Raw genomic sequence first — 25,365 nt, 5'->3', positions numbered from 1 at the left:
CCTTCTTTGAACAAAGCTCAGTTGAGGATAGAAATGGCCTCTTTTACTACTAGTTTTGTTTTGTTTTTTAATGTCATATATCTGAATAATATAAAATCAAGTCCTTATTACTGAACATTCTGACACAGCCTTGAAGAAGTAGCTACTTGGGGACCAGCAGTTCACGTAATGGCTATGTCGCTGAACTCCCATGTAGCTGACTGCGGTTCAGGTCCTGGACCCGGTCGCTTAAACTCACACCGGGCGCGTGTGCGTGCATGCCCAAGATCCCGAGAGGAGAATGGAGGAGAAGGGATTGTGGCATGGCCATCCCCCCAGGAGGTGATTTCTAGCTTTCTGTCTCTCTGTCTCTCTGTCTCTCTCTCTGTCTTTTTGGCGAGCACACATACCCTATAGCAAAAACCTCTTAAAAAAAAAGTAGCTACTTAAAAACATTTTATTTACAAGCAGAGCCTGAAGTGAACATTAAGCTTATCGAGTATCTTCCTAAGTACACACTTACTGATATTTATATATGTTTGAAAATACTTAAAAATAACTATGAAAAGACTCTCCTGTCCTTTAGTTTCTGTACTTTATATGGTGGATATCACCACACCCCCTGCCTCCTGCTCAGTCACACAAGATTTGAATAGAAGGTGAGAACATCCTTCTCTGTCTAGAGATGCATAAGGTCTAAGATTTGGAAAAACACCTGAGTTATTTCCACTAGTAATTTCCGGAGATGTCACTCTAGGAAACATCAAGGAAGGCCAAGGCAACTGTAGATCCAATGATGGAGGTACATTTAAATATGAAAAAAAATCTTACACTTTTAATTAGTAGAAGAGACTAGAAGAAATCTAATTCCCTTTATTGCTTCTTGGGTTGATTTTTCATTTAACCACTAACCATTAACCACTAAGACTGTGAGTGGATGTCCATTCAGCCCAATGTAAGGACTTTTAGCTTCCTAGTCTGGAGAATGGAGAGGCCTAAGATGGATGGAAAGGACCAGAAAGCATGGTACAGCCCTAGTGCCTTTACCGTGCTGCAGAACCTCTAAAACCACACAAAATCCACACTGCAGAGTTCGGTTTCTCTGGCATCATGCTTGTACTTCACCTTTCATCCATCTAACTGTTCACATAGGTTTTTTTTATTATTACAGGAATATAATAATGTATCCTACAGGAAACTGGAAAATACAGACAAGCAGAGAGAGAGAGAGAGAGAGAGAGAGAGAGAGAGAGAGAGAGAGAGAGAGAATTCCATTACATTCCCACCTTTTGTTCAATACCCAGACCATATTCAAGTTTCTCCAAAAAAAAAGAAAAAAAGAGAGAGAGAGAGAGAGAGAGAGAGAGAGAGAGAGAGAGAGAGAGAGAATTCCATTACATTCCCACCTTTTGTTCAATACCCAGACCATATTCAAGTTTCTCCAATTTCTTCTCCCAAAGCCCTTTATAACTGGTTTGTCCAAACAATAACTACTCCAGGACCATGCACTGAATCTGGATTTTGAACCCCTTAAGTCTTGTTTAATTTGGCACGGACCCACTTTTACGTCCCTGGCTTACTGGAGAAATCTAGCCGTTTGTGCTGCGGAACGTCGCACCGTCTGGATTGGTCCTGCCACGTCCTTGTGGTGGTGTTAAGTTTGTTCCTCTAAGCCTTAATTTTCCTCTACTGGAAGTTATATCTAAAGACCTTTTGAGGTCAAGTTATATACTTACTGCATCACCGCCGATTGTGTGTATTTCAGAAATATTTGCATCAGAAGGCACCTAACAGTTGGCTGACCTACCAAGAGTCATGCCCAGATTTAGCCTTGCCTGGGAAGACAGTCTGATCCTCTACGGTACAGTTCTGACTTTTCCCTTGAGATTAGAAACGTGTGTATGTGTGCGTGTGGTGTTACTTTGAATCTGTGAGTACTATACCAATACTATTCATCAAACATTCATCGTGATGGTTTTAACCCCCAAGTGATCACCTTTGTCAGAATCTGTTCATAGCCTTTAATAAATATGTGGCATTGATCACAAATAATCTTGAGAGCAAAGGCTCTGCCCTGTAGACATTTAACATCTCCTTGCAAGTCTTTGTACTCTGCTATGGTAAGTAAGAGATGGTACTCAAGATATCATTTGAGAGACTTATGGCTTAGAAGGTAAATTAGGGTACCACTTTACATCAGTTGGATACACTGCTGGACACCAGCATTCCTCAAACAAAATGAAGATCAAACCAGCAGTTCAGAGGAAGCTTTCTTCTCGGTAGAAAACCCAGCAATAGTGTTGCTGGATTTTGCTGCTCAGTCTCAGCCCTTGCCTTATGTTTCTCAAAAGGACGAGCAATTCCTAGTGGTATCAGTTATTGCCTATAGGCTGTTCCTCCAATCTGTATCTTCTGTTCTGTGCTCTCATGTCATAATGCACTAGAGATGCATGTCAAGGCTCAGTGGCCTGTTTCCCCATATATGTGCCCTCACATCCCATTTTCTGGTGTCTCTGAAAGGCATCATCATTCCCCCAATTCTTTACACAGATATAGACCTTTGTACCTCTCGCTGACATCAGTTTGTCTCCTGACTGCACTCTCCGTCTGCAGTAGTTTGCTATTCTCATCCACTATGCCTTATAGCACTAAACAGCTATTCTTTACGTTGTTTCTTGTTGGTCCTTTCTCGGCCTCGATGTTTTAAAAAATGGCTTCTTTTTAATAATTGTTTATTTAATTTTATTTATCATTATTATTTTTTGATTTCCTACAGGGCATGTGTGTTCATCAGAGAGAGAGAGAAAGAGAGAGAGAGAGAAAGCTGCCAGGTCTGAACCACAGTCAGCCATGAGCAAGTTCAGTGCCTTATCCACCACACCACCTCCGGGCCCCTGTTTTAGTGAATTCTTATTGCTTACCTGATGGAGTATAAAGTCCCTTGTCTAAATTTTATTCCTTCATAGTATTCTAACCATATCTGAATGATTTCCCAAATCTACATTTGAGCTGATTCCTTGACGCCCGGTGAGGGCCTCTTTTTGAGCCTTTGCTGTGCTGGTGTCATCTCCTGGAGGATCTTTCCCCATCCATCCCCTACTAAAGTCTTATAGGTACTCTGACTATTGGTATTATGTGGTATACATTTTATGAGGAAATGGAAGAAGAATTCCATCCTCTCCTCCAACTGAACCGTGGTAGCACAAACAATTGCCAATATACCTCCATATCTATAACAAATACTTTAGAATTGTTCATCTTTGATTTCTTATTTTTTTTTTAATTTTTGTTGTTGTTGTTAATTTTGATTCTTCAACTATATTGTAAGTTCCATGTAGGTACTTATCTTGCTTTATTTTTCCAAGTCATCCCAAAGAAGTGACCTATGAAGGGATCTTATAATCTATTCTTCTGCATCTATGAATTGCTTTACTTAAGCCAGCTTGTCCTGATGAGTATCTGCTTCAAACACACACACACACACACACACACACACACACACATACACACACACTCTCTCTCTCTCTCCTCTAAAGTCAGTTCCGTATATTTTGGTACCTTACTTCAGTGTCTAGTATGTTAAACTATTATAAAACTCTCCTTTAATATAGCTGAAATCCCTCATGTGTAGTTGACTAGCTAGTTCTTGTCAGTGAATGAGAACATCTAGCCAATGTCTACTGTAATAGTTTCAAATAGGAGGACTAAAGAACTTTGTTAAACAGAATTTTGAAAGGTCACTGATTTTTCTACACAGACGTCTTGTGAGTCTGATGGCTCTGAGTCATCTAAGAAAACACATCCCCAGAGTTACAAAAAGTGTGCTCTAATAATTTTTCCTTAGCATCCTGCTGACTTTCTAAAACTATAAAGTTTTTACTCTGAATCTCAGTGTTCCACATTTTTAATCTTTCCACCTTCTTATCTATAGGACACAATTCAATTTCTGGGCTATTACGGGTCTACCTGGTAGATGTAAGAAGCACAAAAAATATTCCCGCACGGTTCAAGGCATTCAGTGGAAGAAAGGAATGTCAGTACAAACATCAAAATGTCTCTTACGGTGGCAGAATGCTGCATGTTACACAGTAAGGCTCCAGAGGGCTCTATCTGTTAGCAGCCATTTTCTTGGTCTTTTAGTTTTCCTTTTCCCCTTGTTTCTCTCTCTCTTTCTCTCTCCCTTTAATGATTATTTATTTCATTCATGAGCAAGAGAGACAGGGAGAAAGAGAGAAAGAGACAGCTCCTGCAATTGGGTCTTGGCAGTGATCCACCTCCAGCTCACGGCCAGCAGCAGATCATGGGCAAATGCGTGCTCAATATACTCAGTAAGGTCTCTGGTATTGAATCAGGAACCTTTCCAGGTGGGGTTAACTTGCAGAGTTGTGCATTTTACTGCTGTGCCACTGTCTGGTCCATTCCTACCCTTCTCTTTCACTAACTAATAAAACAAGAATAGGGACCAGTAGTTGGCATAATGGCTATATTCCCAGACTCCCATGTAGTTGACCCCAGTTCGAGTCCTGGACCTGGTGGTTTAAACTCACACTGGGCACATGTGCATGTGTGCCCAACATCCCAAGAGGAGAATGGAGGAGAAGGGATTGCGGCGTGGCTATCCCCCCTGGTGGGGTGGGGGGTGGGGGTGGTGGTGATTTCTCGCTTTTTCTCTCTCTCTGTCTTTCTGGTGAGGGCATGTGCCCTATAGCAAAAACCTTTCCCCAAAAAACCACCACAACAACAGCAACAACAACAAAACAAGAATAAAAGATAGATGGGGCTCTCTGGATAGATCTTTGAAGTGACCCACACACAGCATTCTAGTCCAACCTGTGCCACTCCGAAGTCTGACACACATGAGTTGTGGCCACTGCTTGCAGAGATTTGCCTGCTCTACTCAGTTGTGGTTGCTGATGTCACCTCCAGGAATGATGTCATCTTTATGCCACTTTTAGGGCAACTAATCTGTCATTTGGTCTTGCATATAAAGTAAAAGGAATAAAATAATCAATAAAATGAAAAGAATAATGGCTTAGACATAAAGAATCAGGAAAACATGAGTAGCAATAACCAGTACTACTTTTATAAAGCAGAAGATAAAGTGAAATAGCTGTTACTTCAACAAGTTGGAGGCCTGCAATTGTGACCTTCTTTATCCTTCCTTTGATTTTCTTGTAAACCCAGGAATCTTTTATTGGCTAAATCCTAGTGTTTTTTTTTTTTTTTCTTCACCCTTGGGCCAACTTTTTAGCTTGCTTGGGAACAGCTGCCAGTATTTCTCTTTGCTGCCAGTCAGTCGAAAAATATGCTCACATCGGAGGCCTGGCTCCATCCCACCCAGGGTGCTGAATGCATTAACTTTCTTACGAACAGTCTCCATCAGGCTGCACACAGAAGTCCACCGCAGACAGTAAAGCTGACTGCATCGCTAGCTAGCTTGGAGGTGGTGCCAACGTCAGAGAGACTGTCAACAAGCTTTACGGTCTATGGCAAAGCGATGAATTTTACGGTGCACACCAAGTTAATGGGGGGAAAAAAGAACACTTCTAAGATACTAGAAAGCCAGAGATGTTATTATTTAATTGCTCCACTCCTCAAAGAAAACATAAACTAACTCTTTTTCTAGCCTGTGATTTGATTAAAAGCCAAAATAAACAAGAATATAAATATAAAGGTATTAACTGATTAGTGTTCATGATTTTGTTCTTTCTTTGTGCTTCTAAGAACAGCTTTATAAAAACTGAAAACATGCATCGCTCCAATGCCTGGGTATGATTCATTTTATTAAAAAATTCCTGAATCAATTTCCTGGCTTACACCTTGTCCAACCAAGATTCCAGGTGTTCTCACCATAAGAAGGGCCTCTTTCAAAAGCTGTCTGCTTTTATAACTGCACACCCACCAGAAATGTCCCAAACACCCCAACAATAGAGCTGAAACCTGAAGCAGTTTGGTGACATTCCAAGTTTTTGAATGGAATGTGAATCCATTAAGATTATTAGGTAACTTTATTGATATCCTCAAATTTGTGCCAAATGTTAAAGCTGCCAAAGAAAAGACAGAACAAAAACTGACTCTTGGATTCCAAGTCTAAGTATTTTGGTATGGAAACCCTATTTTCTTGTAACTCACTTAAAAAACACATCATGCTTTCACTGTTTAATTGCCATCTCAGTTTTCAGGAAGCAGAGAGAAATGAGATACATAATCGATGTTTCTCTTCCGTTTGGCTTTCAGCCTAAATGGTCCTGCACTTTTATTGGCAAAGTAGGACAGGTAATAACAGTGAACAAGAAACCTATTCTAAGAAGTACTGGCTTAAGTGAAGTACCACTACATCGTGATGACTCAAGAGTGATTACTCGGCACCGATGAGGCCATGCTAATTGGACAGTGGCTTGCTGCCAGCTCTGTTGGCATGACCTACAATACCCTTGGCCGACAGCCATTATGTCTCTTTATCATACGTCTTTTTTTTTGGTGGGGGGATTTGGATGGGAAGCAGAAATAATTTTTTAAAACCCTCCCATGCGTTATTTAACTTCTTATCATGAATTAAAAGTTTAATTAAGTACCCTGTTAAGAGTCTGGGTTCTATGATTAACTAAGACAAAATAATAGTTATGATTACTGATCAAGAGAGGAACTTTATAGCTCTGAACTTTGTCTTTAAAGCTATTATTAATTTTAATTGAAATAGCTAGGAGACTCCATAATAGGAGAAAGAAATGTAAGGGATATTTTGCTCAAGGATGGAATTTTAAGAGATACACTGGCAACTAATTTTACAAAATTTAAGGCAAACCCCTTTACTGTCAAAGGCCTTGTTATAACTCCATTGAAAAATGTTGATTATTGTGGTAATCTTATGTCAGACAGAGATAAGTAGGTCTAGTAAAAGGGAAGCTTGAAACTGGCTTTGAAATCAGGTCACTTAAAAATAATTTTTAGATACATCTTAGGTTTTTGTCTACTCAACTCCTACTACTGTGCCAAAAGAGGAACACATTTCTGCATGTTTCTTTAAATAGGACTTACTGGCCTCAGGATTTAAAACATGTAAGAGGTTTGGAAACAGCTTAGGCGTCTTGGTTTTAAAATTAGCTGATGCTGTGGCTATTTTCACACTTGCCCCCCTCCTCTGTCTCAGCATGATCCCGCAGCCTTCAGAGATGGCATCACCATTGTGTTAGCACCTCTTTTCATGGCTTTGCTTTCCTGAATCCCCATCTGAGACCGAGGCCCAGATTTCAAGGCTGGAAGTCACCTCTGCATTACTATAAATAAATTCTGCCTTTAGGCATTTCAAAATTTTCAGCACAGTTCTAAGACTTGAAAAACTTCTTACTTGCCAGCAAGTAGTTACCTGAAATATTTTGACTTCTTCTTATTTATTTGCTTTTTTTCATCTGCTGCCAAGCCTCACTAACACAACTTGGAAAATTGCACCACAGCTTTTAATGAGGATTCTGAGGTAAGAGCCATTTCATCAGAGAAGACTGTTCTTTCCTTTTATGGGAATAACAACACCTACTGCTTCTCCAGCACCATCCTTCCAAGAAGTTTAACATATCACATTTCATTAATCTGAGCAGCAACCCTGCAAGTTAAGTTGGTAACTGGTATCGTTACTAGTGCCACATACAGGCTGAAATTGAGGTCATTAAATGTGAAATAATTTTCTCAAAATCCTAAGGCCTTCTGAGATGGCTAAAGAGCCATGATCTGTACCTTTTATCTTCTGCCTGTGTTCTAGTATACCATACGGCCCAAGAGGCCATAGCTGACTGTCATCCTCTAGGAATGCCTGTAAGGCTCTTTCTGAAAAGTCCAGAAGTAGTCGGAAAAGAAAGTAAGAGAACTGAACTTGCTCCGCTCTTGGAGTCCTACAGCTCCTTCCTTTTGTGGCCAGTTTATTCCCATTGCCACGGCCTTTCCTAAACGTCTGTCCTCTCTTCTTGCAGCAGGATATTTTTCTCTCTCCCTCCAGCAGGAATCTAGCAAAGGTCAAGGGCTAAAAACCTATTCATATGGTAAGACCCCAGAGGTGATCCAGTCCAACACCACCCATTTCAGGCAAGGACGTGCCTCGCTAAATTGAGTCTGTCCATTTGGTCATCAGATCCATCCTCTCTTGTTACTCAAGGACATTCATTTAGCAATTGGACTTCTGTTTCCTGCATCATCACATTTGATCTCTTTTGGAATTTTCCTATCAGCCTAGGTATTAGTCAGGATAGATTAGGCCTGGTTGTGGTAACCAGTAAAACATCAAATCTTAATAGTCCAACATTAAAATGTGTCATTTATGTCAGAGACTGATGTGACTCTGATGACTCTTTATTGGCTCTCTTCCAACAGTGACTCAGAAATTTTGGCTTCAGCTTCGCCATTTTGGAGTCTTTTTTTTTTTCTTTAATATCAGCTAAATAAATGGGAAAGAGCATGAAGAACTCAGACCTACTTTAGGTCTGATCATTTGACAGATCAGAAGTGACACATTTACTTCATCTGATATTTCACCTCATTGACTACAGCTAGTCACATGGTCTACGTGACTGCAAATGTAGTCTTTCTGTGTATCCATTACAAGACCAGAAAACTGATTGTAGGTAAACACCAGTAATCTCCACCATAGAGTGAAAATACGTTGCAATTTCTTTATATTTAAAAAGTCAAAAGGGCCCAGCCTTAGTAGCACAGTTGATGGTATGCTGAACTTGTGCTAGAAGCCAGTTAGCTGAGGGACCAGCAGTTAGCGTAATGGCTATGTTGCTGGACTCCCATGTAGTTGACCGTGGTTTGAGTCCCGGTGGCTTAAACTCACGCTGGGCATGTGTGCGTGCTGGCGAGCACACACACCCTATAGCAAAAACCTCTAAAAAAAAAATAAATAAATAAAGAAGCCAGATAGCTGACTGTGAGTATGAATCCCAAGTTGACTTGAAAACATGTAGGTGTGTGTGCCCAAGATTCTGCTGAACTAGAGGCCTAGGGGAAGGGGACAGTGGCTTGATGAGACTCTATTGAGGGTGACCCCAACCCGACCCTCTTGCATGTGTGCACACATATTCTTTCATGAATAAAATAAACTTGAAGAAAAATAAGCAAACAAATGAAACTCAAATATTTGAGATCCCTTTAACACTATTTTCCTCCAGCTATCGATCTACTTCTCTGCTCTCTTTAAATGAAAAAAACATAAAAAACATAGTCTATATTAGTGTCCCAATTCTCTTCCCATCCTCTCTAGAACACAACCAAATCGGTTCTTCTGCTACTGCTCCTCCAAAGCTGTTTAAAGAAATCACAAATGGCCTCAAATTGCTCAATGGTCAATTTTCACCATTTGATTCCACTACGGTCAATTTTTCCCCTTTGCCTTAGTTAGCTATCACATCATTTGACACAATTAATTACTTTCTCCTAAAAATACTTTCCTTGCTTGGTCTATGCCTACATAGCACACTACATGTTCTTGTTTTCCTCTTTCGCAGTGGTGGCTCTTTCTTGGTCACCCTGATAGCTCTTCTTAATCTTGTCTTCTTAATTCTGGGAAGCCTCAAGGTTCAATGCTGGAACCTCTTTTCTATCTATACTTACTCCTTTGGTAATTATAATCTAGTTTTGTGTCAGTCAATAGTCTCAATACGCTGGTATTCAAACTTTTATGTCCAGTCTAGACTTCTCCCATGAATTATGGTCACGTATACCCAACGGTGTATGAGACACCTTTACTCAGATGTGAACTGGTGTCTCAAACTTAATAATACAAAACATAACTCCTAATCATGTCCTCCCAACACCCTAAGCCAGTCTTTACCAATCTCAGTTAATGGAGGAGAGTCCATTATTCCAATAGTTCAGGCTTCAAGCCTTGGAGTCACCCGTAACTCCCCTTTCTCTCCCACCTTATATCCAACCTATAAGAAAAATCCTATAGGCACTACCTTCCAAACATCACCAGAATCTGACACTGATCACCAGTCCATGATATCACATGATAGTCTAGGCCATCACGCCATGCTCAGGTTATTGCTTTTAACCTTTTACATGTTTTGCTCACCCCTGCCTTGCTCACTTTCACCCTGTTTTCACATAGCAATCAAAACAATCTCACCAAAACCCTTTGACGCCCTCCCAGCCCATTCCCAGTAAAGGTCAAGTGTTCAGCAAGGTACACAGTTGGGTCCCATCACATCTCTGACAAGCCCCTTCCCACTCTGCCTTTGTGTGCTGTGTTATAATGTGTCAAACATGCCATACTCACTCCAGCCTCAGGCCTTTTCCCAGATATCAGCATGGCTGGCTTGCTCACCTCAAAAGTCACCCCCTCTAACAATGGCCTCCTTTCTTGGTCATTTAAAACTGCAATACCTGGGCCAGCCCCTTAGTGCAGCTGGTTAAGCGCTGTGTGGAAGAAAATGGATCCCACATGGCCAAATGTGGTTCAAATCCTGGCCCTAGTGGCACATGTGCACTTCTGTGAACATGTTCAGGATCCTGAAAGAATGGAGAAAAAGGAGGAAAAAAGGATTACAGTGTGACCAGGGGTGCTGGAGGAGGCTTTCTCTCTCTTCCTCTCTGGTATATGCATGTACCATCTGGCATAAATAAAAGGCAATAACAAATACCCTGGCATTCTCTATCCCTCTCCCTTCTCTGTTGTATATCCTCCAATAGTCTTTTTTTTATTTAACTTTATTTATTTGTTTATTTATTTATTTTAGTTTGACCAGAGAGAGACCGAGCGAGAAAGAGAGCAAGAAAGTGAGAAAGTCCGGGACTCAAACCGTGGTCGCCCTATGGGAATCAGCACCCTTATCCACTGTGCCACCTACCAACCCCCCTCCAATTGTCTTGAACAAAGAAGTACCTTTGATATTGATTAATTTTCTCTCTTTCCATCTTTTCTCTAGTGGAATGTAAGTTAGAATCACCTAGCACCTAGATGGTAGCTCGTGGTACATAGTAGAACGCAGGTTAATATTTGCTGAATAAATGAATAAAATGAGTGAGCATACAGAAGCTTGAGTGGTTGCACAAGACCTACCATGCAGCTGGCGCCAAGGCCCAGACTGTGATTTCCTAGCCCCTCATGGCTTCCATGCCTCAATTCTTAAGATTTACCTATTTCTCTCTTTCTTCCTTTCTCCTTCTTTCCTTTTTTTTTTTTTTTGAGAGGTTTTCGCTATAGGGCGCGTGCGCTCACCAGACAGACAGAGAGAGACAGAGAGACAGAAAGTGAGAAATCACCCCCCAGTGGGGATGGCCACGCTGCAATCCCTTCTTCTCCATTCTCCTCTCAGGATCTTGGGCACGCATGCACATGCGCCTGGCGTGAGTTTCAAGCCACCGGGTCCAGGACACGAACCGCGGTCGACTACGTGGGAGTCTAGCAACATAGCCATTATGCTAACTGCTGGTCTCTCTCTCTCTCTCTTTTTTTTTTTTTTTTTAAGAGAGATTTTTGCTATAGGGTGCGGGGATGGCCACACCACAATCTCTTCTCCACTCTCCTCTCAGGATCGTGGTCATGCACATACATGCCTGGTGTGAGTTTTAAGTCGCTGGATCTGGGATTTGAACTGCAGACAACTACGTGGGAGTCCAGTGACATAACCATTACATCATCTGCTGTTCCTGTTATTGCTCTTTTTTAAAGAGTTGGGGTGTTTCCTTCAGAGCTTTGTGTAAGTGGTGAATGTGTGAGACCAAAGGGCTGGCTCTGCTCTGGGAATAGGGTCGGGGAGAGCTTTGCTGGTTTCATCCTGGTTATGCTACTTCTCTAAGACTTGACCCTGTTTCTGATCAAACTTCTACCTTCCTCTAGAGCCACACTCAGGCTCAGAATGCTCCTGGCATCCTGTGCTATCGTGTTATGTACTGTAGTATTTTAAGTACTTTCTGTAGTATTACATACCAAAAGGATTGTCCAAAGATAATCATGACCATCTTATTGCTTAAAAGATTGGACCAAAACCATCCCAGAGACATTAACAGCTTTCATATCCTCTAAAAACTTCCAGACTAGAAGATTCCATAATTTGCTTATTGGCATCTGTGCTTGGCAGTACTGCTGAAGAAACATTCTTTATTACACTCTGTGGTAAAGACTTACAAGTGCCTTTTCTTCAAAATCCTTCTGGGTCAGCTTTCTTTTTGTTTAGCACTAAAAAAATGAGATTTGTCCCCAAATGTTGGGGGGCGGGGGTAGTGGTGGTGAAAGACACAGAGAGAAAGCAAAAGATAGAAAACATGAGCCAGAAGTCTGAAATGTATTTATGCCTAAGAAAATATTGGGTCATCAGGGAAGTCGTAATGTATTCTATGCAGAAATGCATCATGGCTTTTCAGATGACCCAGTATAATGTCTCCTGGAGGGGCTATGATCACCTCCACCCTATAGCCATTCCTTGCACAAACACTTCCTCTTTAAAGGGTAAAAGGACTGGAAAACAAGCCATAGGAGGAGGTTTGGCAATAATCTTGTGACAACCACTCTCCACCCTAGCACTCTGTGAGAGAGCTGAGCAGTCTCATCCACTAGGTGTCCAAATCCACTGTGGGCTGCTCATCTTTTAAGGAAGCAGAGGCCATTCCTGCCCTCTGGACTTGACACATCATAGTACTGAACTTCACGAGTGTGATGACACTTGTGCCGGAGTCAAGATTGAAATGAACTATAGTTACGGAGGTGTCTGGTGAGCCATCTTTAATTCTATTAAGTGGGGGAAAGTGGCTTTGCAATGCTCGGCATGTCAACCACTTTCTCTTCAACTTAGCACAAACACACTAATTACAACCAAATGATCTGTTTCATTATATAGTGAACATACTACATATAATGTTGGCTTTCTACTATTTGGTGATACACATTCCTGGGTAACTTTTTCAATGGCAAGCTAACACTCAAGTCCCGTAAATCCTATCTGTCATTTCATTTTAGAATGGAAAAGCGAGACAATTAGATTATTCCTTAGTTTCTAGGAAGCCTCTATTTTTGTCCCTCCCCCTTTGGGTTTGGAGGCTATGCTGGGCATGGCAAGAGGCTCTCATTTGCTGGTAATGGCATTGTCCATCAGTGTCGCATTTGGGGGAGTGCTGCATAACTGGATGGGAATTAGGGGCAAGAGTTGGATTTGACCGAAACTGATCAGGGAAGGAAGTGGGAGGCTTTCAGCAGTTTGCATTTGAAAGCATCATGGTCCAAGAAGGAGCTATCCAAATCAGTCATTCTGGTCCCCAAGAAGCACAGCAGCTGGCTGAGAAATAGAGTGGAGGTGGGTGAACATGGGCAGGGTCCAGTAGGCCCAGAAATGGATTTGAACTGATAGGATTATTATGAGATGTAAAGATTTACAAGGAGACCATCTAATGCTTTTTCTTATAGCATAGGAGTCTAGCCAGCTAATTTGACAATTACCATAAAGCCGGCAAGGATATTTCAGTATGCACATGGCAAGCAAAGGGAAACAATGTCCAGTGCAAAGGCCATGGGCAGGGGCTCTGTGCAGAGGGGGAGGCCCTTCAAAGGATACTCTGAAATATTCACCAATTCACAAATGAAAATGCCATTGGGGCTGCTGCGCGTCCCATCAGCAAGACACTTAGAGCTGGATTACTGACAAGACGAATTCATGTATTACAGAGGGGAAGCAAACCCTGTATCTGGTTATAGCTAAAGATGTCAGGTGCATGAGCAACCAGAATATTTGAATGGTTTGGAGGATGTAGATAAGTAGAAACAACAATTGTTTTATAGGGTTAGAAAGAAAGAAAATCAACACACTGCAAATTCTCACTTATCTGGAATACAACTGAAAAGGTCAGGGACCAGCAGTTGGCATAATGGCTATGTTGCTGAACTCCCATGTAGTCGACCGTGGTTCGCGTCCCAGACCCGGTGGCTTAAATTCATGCCGGGCGCGTGTGCGTGCGTGCCCAAGATCCTGAGAAGAGAATGGAGGAGAAGGGATTGCGGCGTAGCCATCCCCCCTGGGGGATGATTTCTCGCATTCTGTCTCTCTGTCTCTCTCTGTCTGTATGGAGAGCGCGTGCGCCCTATAGCAAAAACCTCTCAAAAAAAAAAAAAAAAAAAAGGTCAAACAGTGTATTTGTGTGCAATGTCTGAATAGTGTCCTTCTTATTTTAAAGAGCACCCACATGGAAATAAGTAATTATCAGGAATTTGTTCTAAAAAGAAACTTTGAAGTTATGTCGAGCACACTTATTTCCCAGCTTCCTGTGTATTTTACTGCTTAGTATTGTATTCTGATACATGAATCAAGAACATCAGAATTGTAGGTGCTTTAAACTGAGGTCAGAGGGATTAAGTAACTAGACCAGGACCCCAGAGCTAACTGGGGGCAGGCCTGAACTTACAGTGTATGGTTCAGGGACTCTCAAGATAGGGCCAACAGAGTTACTGAAGGGAAACAAAATTACATGAAATATGACTTTCATTTGTAAATGCATTTTATATTAATCTTCTTTATTTTTTCTGAAGTCAGTAAAACACATACAAGTGTAATAGTTTGTAAACAGATAAGAGACAGTAAATTAACTGTAAGCCCTCCCTTCCCCAAGATTTTGTTTTTTTAAGAGAGAGGATATGTGCACTCGCCAGAAAGACAGAGAGAGACTGAGAGACAGAAAACAAGAAATCACCTCCCAGGGGGATGGCCACGCCACAATCCCTTCTCCTCCAGTCTCTTCTTGGGATTTTGGGCATGCATGCACATGTACCAACATGAGTTTCAAGCCTCTGGGTCTGGGACTCAAGCTACGGTGGGCCATGTGGGAGTCCGGAAATGTAACCATTATGCCATCTGCTGGTTCAGATCCCAAGATCATGCTGGATAACTAGAAGTTTTCCAATTCTCTATTTCTAGAGAATTCTAGAGTTCGAATAAGTAAGAAAGACATTCTTTCTGGTCACCAGAGAAAAAAGGGCCTTATGGTTGACAAACACCTACTGTGGGACAGGCACTGTGCTGGGAACTTTAATGTTTATCGTTTCACCCAATCCTCAAGCCAGCCTGACTGGCTACGCATGCTCCGGTTACTGCAGATGAGGAAGACTTGGCTCTGGTCTCCACCAGCACCCTGCCCATGCCCTGCAGAGCTGCCATTCTTTGGCCTTCCCACATTACTTGGTACATAACGTTCTGCTCCCTGTCCCAGTCCCAGTTGTACATCTTCAACCAATTTGTCCTTTTGCTTCTACTATTGGGATTTCTCTGGCTGTCTCCTTACCCAGTAATGAGGAACGGAGTATTTCATGGTGAGTACATACAAGGGATATTAATAGGAAAATGTGGAGTGATTTACGCAGGGCTCGCTTTTGTCAGTCACCGCGCTCCTGCTTTGCAGGGAGTAAACAGTAGATGTTGCCTCAGAAGGGCCTGGAATCTAGTGAGTTTTCCCTCCCCCCCATATCCTGTTTGTCTATTTATTTTTTATGCTGAATTTGGATGCCTTTTGGTAGAGCAGGTGTTCACCCTATCATTTCCTATTGTCTTATACACAATCTGCTTGACTCATTTATATTATTACCAGGCCTCTGACCCCAGCGATTTAATGCTAGTTGGCATCATTAACACCCCACAACCAGCCATGGGGTCTTTGGTTTCTCCTATGATCGTCATGAAAAGCCGCTCAGTGGAACACAGCACAACACTGGGGCTCCATTGGCTGAAGACTATGGATGTGAGCTGTACCCCTGGGGGCTGAGCACTACAAGCACAGCTGTCACCAGAGGCCTCTCGAGTAGCACACAGTCCTTGAGGTACAGAGAGAATGTTTCTGCCCTGAACTCAAGCCTAAGGCTGCTCAGTAGGACCCTTAATCCTATGAAAAGAGAGGAAGTCAGGATGATGCGAGAATGATGAACTAAATAAGTGGTTCAAAAGGTGACCTTCTAGTGGTCTGCCATTTTGAGGCCCATCCTTTGAGTTCTTGTAGCTCAAACCCTCCAGTGAATGTCATCTCTGGACAGAGTAGGTCCATCTCCTGATGTCCCCAAAGAACCAAAATGACTAGATTCACTGAAGCAATGAAGAACCCAAACAGGGTATTTTTAACAATGGTGAGAAAAGCAAGTTTACACTTCTTAGAATCTTACTGGAGGAATAGTGAAAACTGGTTGCTTTTATTTTTCCCCCAAGCAAGGAAGGCTCTGTGAATGCTTTCATTCTTTTACTCTCAAGGGAAATCTAGCGATCCTTAAACCATCTGAAAGACAGAAATCATAGCAGTGATTCAGATCCCACCTCTAGGACTGCACCAAACTTAGCTGGAACCACTCAAAACCCGAAGTGTAAGTGAACTAGAAACTACGAGTGAGTGAGCCACAGGTGAGGTTCAGTTCCCTTAAAGAAAGATGCTTTGTTCACTTTCATGCCTCTGAGACTTGAGTGTATCAAACAGAAACCGGCTATGTCACAGACCTACTGTGTAGATGACATGGACATCAGGCCCTTGGTGCACATGAGGCACGGGCTACCACTGCTAGCACCTACTCAGCCAGTTTTCTGTCAGTCATTAACCACCACACAAACAAACCGAATTTCTGTACCTCCTCAGGCAGGCTGACCACCAGGTCATTTTTGGTCTGTCCGACCAGTGCCTGCCAGAAGTATTCACTGCATGCGGCCAGCACAGCCCGGTGGGCCCGGAACTCCTTCCTCTCCACGATCAAAGTCACGTCACAGAGAATATCCTTTTTTCGCTGGTCATTGAGGCCCAGGAGGATGTTGGTGCAGTGGACTGTGGACTCATACACATACATGGGGGAGTCAGGCTTCTCATCCACAGACATGCCGTTCACACCCTGAAAGAAAGAAAGGTCGGGTCACCATGGCTCTCAGAATCAGAGGGAGCAGGCCGAAGACATCACAGTTCCTGTGTCCCACTGCCAGGAGCCCGGCAGGAAGGAGCAGAACTGACGTTCAGCACAGTCATGCTCAGTTAACACCACAGCTCAAACACATTTCTGGGAAGTCCAGGACTATGGCAGACTTTTATACCTTCCATTTAACCACATTCATTTACCTCGTGGTAACAAAACCAGGTCTTACAAAGGAACACTTGAAACATTTAAGACACATAGACACTTTAAAACTTGGTAGTTTTGATTTTGTTAGAAGGCTGAAAAGGAGCTTTCACACAGAAATAGTCCTAATTCAAGTACTGATTGAGATGTGTATTTGAAAGAGGAAACGAGTAATTTTGAAGTATTTGGAATGCTATCTTGATTGAAGTCCATTTTAGTTCCTAAGTTGAAATCTGGCTAAACTGCCAAGTAAATATCTAATCGCAATACGTAATTTAACCAGGGAACTGAGCTGTGCACACATGAAAGAGTCAAGAGAGCCAGTTACTGTTACTGTGCCTGTCCCCTGCACTTTGAGACAAAGCACAACCAACATGCTGTTGCTGCTCAGCTCTAAGAAAGATGTGGACTTGTGCTGTCATTTTTCTAACAGACCTGATGTACAGTCTCTTCAAGGAAAAAATACACCAAACAGGAGTCACAAAAAAAGATGTATTCGACAGTGGGGAATACTTTTACAGAAGGATTCTTTCCTTTAAAAAGTATCCATTTAAAACAGAGTATCTGTAATTAATTTACATAATATAATTTTTTCTTTCTTTAAGAGGTTTTTTTGCTATAGCGCGCATGCGCTCGCCAGACAGACAGAGAGAGACAGTGAGACAGAAAGTGAGAAATCACCCCCCCGGGGGGGGGGGGGCCATGCTGCAATCCCTTCTCCTCCATTCTCCTCCCAGGATCTTGGGCACACACACACACGCGCCTGGCATGAGTTTAAGCCACCGGGTCCGGGACTCGAACCGCGGTCGACTACATGGGAGTCCAGCAACATAGCCATTATGCTAACTGCTGGTCCCAATATAATTTTTCATGATATTTACTAATATTATAAATTCAAATAGTGAATTCTACTTTCTTTTTGACTTTATTCTTATTTTTAAAAGCAGCTTTATTTCACATACAATAATGTGCACATATGTATAGTGAGTAGTTTGATGTTTTGACATGTATGTAACTGGAAGCCATAATCACAATCAGGAGAGTGGACATCTATTACCCCCAAACCTTAAGCCTCTTAATAGTTTTCCCTTGTATCTCTGTGTGCAACTGTTGAACAGCTTTCTGACACTAAATATTAGTTTGCATTTTCTAGAGTCTTTTTTTTTTTTTTGAGAAGTTTTGCTATAGGGCACATGCACTCACCAGAAAGATAGAGACAGACAGAGAGACAGAAAGCAAAAAATCACCCTCCATAGGGGATTTCCACACCACAATCCCTTCTCCTCCGTTCTCCTCTCGGGATCATGGGCACGCACGCACACGCGCCCGGCGTAGGTTTAAGCCACCAGGTCTGAGACTTGAGCTGCGGTCGACTACATGGGAGTCCAGCAATATAGCCATTACGCCAACTGCTGGTCCCTAGAGTCTTATATAAATAAAATCATACAATATGCATTCTTTTATGCATGGCTTCTTGTTACTTGGCATAATTACTTTATCTTTCAATCATGCTCTGTGTATCAAGTTTGTTCCTTCATTGCTAAGTGTTCCGTGATATGGTTAAAGCACAATTTTTTTCTATTTAAGAGAGACTTTTGCTATGGGGCATGTGCACTCGCTGGAGAGACAGAGAGAAACAGAGAGACAGAAAGTGAGAAATCACTCCCCAGGTGAGAGGGCCACACAGCAATCCTTTCTCTTCCATTCTCTTCTTTGGATCTTGGGCATGCATGCACACGTGCCTACTGTGAGTTTTAGGCCCCCGGGTCCAGGACTCCAACTGTGGTTGACTACATGGGAGTCCAGTGATGAAACCATTACACCACCTGCAATTTTTTAAATCCATTCAATTAATGATGTATATTTGGGTTGTTTTCAGTTTTTTACTATTACAGAGCCAAAGTGTATAAGACTTTGTATGGACATATGCTTTCACTTTGGGGTAAATACTTAGGAGTAGAATGTTTAGATTGAGTTAAACTTTTTAAGAAACTGCCATTGTTTTCTAAAGTGATCATTTCATTTTTACATTTCTACCAGCAGTGTATGAAAATTGCAATTTTTTTTCATATCCTTGTCAACATTGTATGGTCAGTCTTTCTAATTTTGGCCATTCTGATAAGCATACTGTGATTTTTTTGTGTGTGGTTTTAATTTGCTTTTTCCAAAGACTGAGATGTTGAGCATCTTTCATGTGCTTATGTGCCATCTGCACATTTTTGGGAATAATGTCTATTCAGAATCTTTGCCTATTTTTTAGTTGGGATGTTCCCCTATTTTTTGAGTTTTGAGAGTTCTTTATATATTACGAATGAAAGTCCTTTATCAGATAAGAGATTTGTAAATATTTTCTCCTCATCTGTAGTTTGTCTTTTTGGTCCCTTAATGGTGTCTTTCAAAGAGCAAAAAGTCTTCATTTGATGAGGTCTAACTTATCAATTAAAAAATTAATTTTTCATTGCTAGTATATAAATATAAATAATTTTTGTTTATTGATCTTGTTTCCTGAAACCTTACTTGACGTACTTATTAGTTTTCATAGCTTGTTTTTGATAGATTCTATAGAATTTTCTATGTAGAAGAGTATATTGACTGTAAATCAAGACATTTTGCTTCCTTTCTGGTCTGAATGATTTTCATGTCTTTTTTCTGCCTTACCACAATGTTGAACAGAGGTGGTGAGAGTGAACGCCCTTGCCTTCCTGATATTCCATCAGGGGAACATTCCATCTTTTACCATTGTGTATATTGGTTATAGGTACTTCATGGATGTGCCTAATGGGTAGAAGAAGTTTCTGTTCTATTAGGTCAGCATGAAAGTCATGAGGTATTTTTCTATGTTTTTCTATGCAAGAGTGTGTCATAACTTTCCTGATGACCCAACAGCTTGCTAGGCATTTTTTTTAAAAAAGCAGTTGTGGATGTTTAATTTTGTCAAATGCTTTTTCTTCATCTACTGAGATAAGCACATAGTTTTTCATTTTAGTTAATATATGATGAATAATATAGATTTTGGAATGTTCAACTAACATTATTTCTAGGATAAACTTTATTTGGTCATGATGTAAGAGGAGACTTCAAAAAGTTTCTGGAAAAATGGAATTATAGTTTATTTGGTGCAATTTTTTAGAAACCCATGCAGTTTTTCATAATATATATATTTTTCAAGAACTTTCTGAACCTCGCATAGCTATCTTGTTATATGCTGTTAGATTCAATTTGCTAACATTTTAATTTGTATCTCTGTTCATAAGGTACATATATCTAAAGTTTTCATATATGTATGTATATGTAAATACATGTATGTGTATTTTTTTCACGTGTGTTATACACACACACACACACACACACACACACACACATATATATGGTTTGGTTTTAGAAAGAGGGTAATAGGGACCAGCAGGTGGCATGGTGATTACAAGGTGCTGGACACTCCCACATAGCCAATCATGGTTCGAGTCCCGGACCTGATGGCTTGCTTTCTCACTTTCCCTCTCTCTCAATCTCTGTCTCTCTCTCTGGTTAAATTAACATAAAATGAATGAGTAAATAAAATAATTTTAAAAAAGAAATAGGGTAATGATAGTCTCACAAGATGATCCAGAAAGCATTTTTTTATCCAGTTTTCAAGAATTAAAAAAAAAATGTGACTGATATTATTTTTTCCGTAAATGTTCGTTAGAATATACCTGAGAAAACTTCTGAGCATGGGGTTTGCTTCAGTGATAAATTCAATTAAAAAAAATTGAGTTTATTAGTTTATTGGCATAAAATTGTACCTAATACTTGCCTATTTTCCTTTTAATATTAGTAGAATCTTCACTCACATCACTTCTCACATTCCTGATTAGGGATTTGTGTCTTCTCTCTTTTTTCTTTCTCTTATCAGTCTGGCTAGAGACTTAATTTTATTGATGTTCTCAAAGAACTAGTTCTTTTGCCAAATTGATTTTCTTTATGCTGCTTTCTAATTCACTGATTCTTCTGTTCCCATTGTTAAGTCCTTTACTCTATTTACTTTAGGTTTAATGTGTTCTCACCTCCCAGCCACTGTCCCCCTCCCAGTTTCCTAAGGTAGAAATTGAGCTCACTGATCTGAGATCCTTTGTCTTACAGGCATTAATGCTATTAATATAATTCCACTCTATTGCTTTAGCAGTACTTTACACATTTTGAAAGGTTGAGTTTTTATTTTACTTCAGTTAAAAATACTTTTAAATTTCCCTTTTGATTTCTTTTTTGATGTATTGATTATTTGTAAATGTTATTTAGTTTCCAAATATTTGCGGGGAATTTCCAGATATCATTTTGTTATTATTCTCAGAATTAATTCCACTAGTAGAGAATTCCACTTATTCCACTTTTATGACCTTAATCCTTTTAAATTTATGGAGACTTTTTATGTTCCAGAATATGATTTATCTTGGTAAAGATTATACATGCATTTGAAAAGAAAGTGTATTCTTTTGATGGCTGGAGTGTTCTCTAAGTCAATTAGTTTGAATTATATGATAAGTTCAAGTGTTCCATATTTTGTTTTTTAAAAAAATATTTGGAGGGTGTGTGCACTTGCTGGAAAGAAAGAGAGGAAGAGATGGAGAGAGAAAGAAAGAAAACAACTCCATGGAGAATGGTAAGACACCCTCCATGGGGAATGGTCACACCACAATCTCTTCTCCATTTCTCTCTCCTTTTGAGGGAGACACTTGCACGCACACCTGGTATGTTTTTCAAGCTGTTGGGCCTAGAATTTGAACTGTGCCATTGGCTTTGTGGGATCCAACCACTGTAACACTGCACCACTGGCCGGCCTCAAGTTCTCTATATCTTTTTTGATTTTCTGTTTATAGGTTCTATTAAGTATCAAGAAAAGGCACAACATTTTCTAATTTTCTCTTGAAATACTCATTTCTTCATCACCATGAAATGACCTTTTAATTTCTGGAACTATTCTTTTGTTCTGAAATCTACTTTGGCTGATGTCAACATAGCTACTCTATTTTTTAAAAAGAATTCTTTTATTTAACTTTATTATTTTTAATATTTCCAAAGAGAAAGAGGGAGAGAGAGAAAGAAAGAGAGAGAGAGTGAGAGAGAAAGTGAGAAAACAAGTCTTCAGGTCTGGGACTTGAACCACATTTACCCATGTGGGAGTTCAGCGCCCTTAACCACCACACCACCAGTCAGCCCCTAGCTATTCTACTGAAAGTTTTTTAAAAAATCAGTGTTACCACAGTATAGTTTTTTCTATTCTTATTCTTTTAACCTGTTTATGTCTTTATATTTAGAGTGAACTTCTAGTAGACAGCATATAATAGGGCCCTGCTTTTTAAAAAATATCTAATCAGGCAATCTCTGGGGTTTAGACCATTACATGTAATGTGATTATTAATTTAGCTGAACATAAATCTGTCATTTGCTACTTATTTTCTATTTGCCCTATCTATATTCCATTTTCTCCCTTTATATTAACTAAGTATTTTTTATGATGCAATATTGTCACATTGTTATTTTATTACTTCCCACTACTGATTCCAGACATTTCTGAGTATTTTACCCAATGCCCCCTGAAATATGGGTTTTCTAATATGACTGGTAGGAACAGATGTTATTGCCAGTCCTCTGTGGGTTCTGAGTTCTCGTTAATTGTTTTGGGTGGTTCTCGCCCCATCCTTGGGCAGTTTCCTCACACACATGTAATCAGTCCTCTGCATAACACTGGAGGGAAACTCTGCAGACCTCTGACGTTCCTCTCCATGCAGCTCTCTCTCCCTGCCTTCTCTGCTATCCTGCTTTCTGAACTCTCGCCACTGTCATTCTTTACAGACTCTCACCTCTACTCTCGCCACTGTCATCTTTCTGGGCCCTTAATTCTGTCTCCTGCATTAGGAGTTGTCACCTCTTCCTTGGTTCCTCTTTCCTTTGCTATGGACCACAAACTGTCAGAGCAATATGCGAGGCTCAACTTGCTTTCCTTCCTTGGGGAATCACTGTCCTTTGTTGCCTGGTGTCCAATATTTTGGAAAACATTGTTTTATATATTTTTTATCTGTTTCTCTAGTTGTTTCAGGTAGGAGGGTAAATCTAATACCTGTTACTTTATTTGGCTAGAAGCAAACATCCTGGATTTATTCTTTATATTACAATGGCTCTAAGTACTTTACAAACAATAATTGATCACATTGTTAACCATGTAGTGCAAATTATGATTTGCTATAAATGATGGTTCATAATATGTAATTACAGAAGTACTTCTGAGAAGAACTACCACCAATCATATGGTATTTCAATAAAAGGGAAAGTTTTGTGAAGTTTCTTATCTAGAATCATTTTTTAAAATACCATCCTAATAGCGTTCTAAATGATGCACTGTAGCTATACTGACCTAAGCTGGGGGTAAGATCAAGTTCACCTGGCCTCTGTCTATGACTAGAAAATTACAACTAAATTCTTTATTGGGAAATATATTCTATTCTGGCTTCTTTTTAGTTCTTCATTTCATTGGAATGTTTTCAGAGTTTTCTTATCTCTTATACAACGTTCCAATTGTAATTTATTTCTCCATTCTTAGTTCTTAAATTATTACTTTCTCTTATCACATTCAATTTTCTCAATTAGTCTGTAAAAGTGTATTGAGTTAAAAAATCACAATAGCTTGCATGTGGCAGGCAAAACGAGGTGAAACATTCAGTGTACTAGGACGTAGATGGTGTGCCTCATTCACAAGTAGTGGGAGATTTATAAGGGACATCTCGTTTTTCCAATTCATCTATGGGTAATACATACTAATGTACCTATGTGAAGACAGAAGTACGCTATGCAGGATATGAAGCTATAAATTCTTTAGTGGAATATGAAATGAGGGAAACTTAGAAGAGAACTGAAAGTAAGATATAATGGAAAGAGAAGTGGACCAGGGATCTGAGGCTTTTGAGCCAGTTCTGACATTGATCGGCTTTGTGGATTTGTACAGATTGCTGAATTTCTCTGATCTTGCTCTCATGTTTATAAAATAAAAGTATGGGCTAGAAGACCACCAATGTTCTTATATATTTATAATTCTCAGTCGGGAAGTCTATAAAAGAAATATATCTCATTAATCACAGAGAATGGAATGCTGTCATTTTTTTTTTTTAATTTGCCAGAGGATGCATGTGGGCGAGAGAGAGAGAGAGAGAGAGAGAGTGAGCAAGAGAGAGAGAAGTGAGAAAGCACACTACATGGAGAATAATCATGCTGTAATCCCTTCTCCATTTATCCCTCCTTTCAGAATTTTGGCCCACATGCACACATGCTTAGTGTGTTTCTCAAGTCGCTGGGCCCGGGACTTCAACTGCACAGTTGGTCACCTGGGGCCCATCCACCTTAACCATCACACTGCTGGCTAGTCAGAATACTGCCATTTTAATCAACCCTTTCTTTAACCCTCTCGAGACAATTTATGTGCTCTATTTTGCTGTTGTTGGCAACACATGGCATAAATAAACAGCTGCCCCTGCAAAGATGGTCACAGGAAATGCGGTAGACAAATATAAAGAAGTCAAAGCTTACTGGGAGAGGAAAATCTAGGACTTCAATTTTGCTCTGAATAGATCAGTCTGGATAGACCATGGTATTCCTGTGGAGGGTAACAAGTCTCTTGAAGTAAAATTACCTTCATGAAATTGGAGTCTAAGCTTAGGAGGATGTTTTGTGACAATATGAGGGACCGATGCTATTAGCTCTTTCAGTCTTAGAAATCTTAGTTCAGAAGTTGGATCGGTGACAACCCTCAGAATGGGAAAATAATTTTGTTAAATATGCCTCAGACAAGGGAATGATAACCAGAATACACAGGGAACTCAAGTGCCTTATGCGAAACAAAATGATTTGCCCAATTAAAAGATGGGAAAATGAGCTGAACAAAAATCTCTCTAAGGAAGACATACGAACAGCCAAAAAGCATATGAGGAAATGCTCAACATCCCTCATCATAAGGGAGATGCAGATAAAAACCACAATGAGATACCACCTAACCCCTGTCAGAATGACAAAGAATATAAAAAGTGGGAACCAGCAGTTAGTGTAATGGCTATGTCGCTGGACTCCCATGTAGTGGACCGCAGTTCGCATCCCGGACCCGGCAGCTTAAAACTCACGCCGGCGCATGTGCGTGCGTGCCCAAGATCCCAGAGGAGAATGGAGGAGAAGGGATTGCGGTGTGACCATCCCCTCTGGGGGGTGATTTCTCGCTTTCTGTCTCTATGCCTCTCTCTCTGTCTGGCGAGCGCACACACCCTATAGCGAAAACCTCTCCTCAAAAAAAAAAAAAAAAAAAAAAAAAAAAA

At 40.5% G+C, this 25,365-nt stretch overlaps 1 protein-coding gene across 1 annotated transcript in view; it reads right to left on the bottom strand.

Annotated features, from left to right (window-relative positions):
- The window catches only part of BACH2 (BACH transcriptional regulator 2), a 385,089-nt gene that overhangs the window by 83,269 nt on the left and 276,455 nt on the right, over window positions 1–25,365 (bottom strand). Inside the window, exon 4 of the mRNA XM_006156118.3 lies at window positions 16,559–16,813. Coding sequence (XP_006156180.1) covers window positions 16,559–16,801 — 243 coding nt within the window. The 5' untranslated portion in view covers window positions 16,802–16,813. The remainder of the gene's footprint in view (window positions 1–16,558; window positions 16,814–25,365) is intronic.

Source organism: Tupaia chinensis, unplaced genomic scaffold (genome assembly GCF_000334495.1).
Source record: "Tupaia chinensis unplaced genomic scaffold, TupChi_1.0 Scaffold000478_3, whole genome shotgun sequence".
NCBI classification, from domain to species: Eukaryota; Metazoa; Chordata; class Mammalia; order Scandentia; family Tupaiidae; genus Tupaia; species Tupaia belangeri.
The sequence above is the reverse complement of the archived record's forward strand: the minus strand, read 5'-3'. Positions and strand labels throughout refer to the sequence as shown.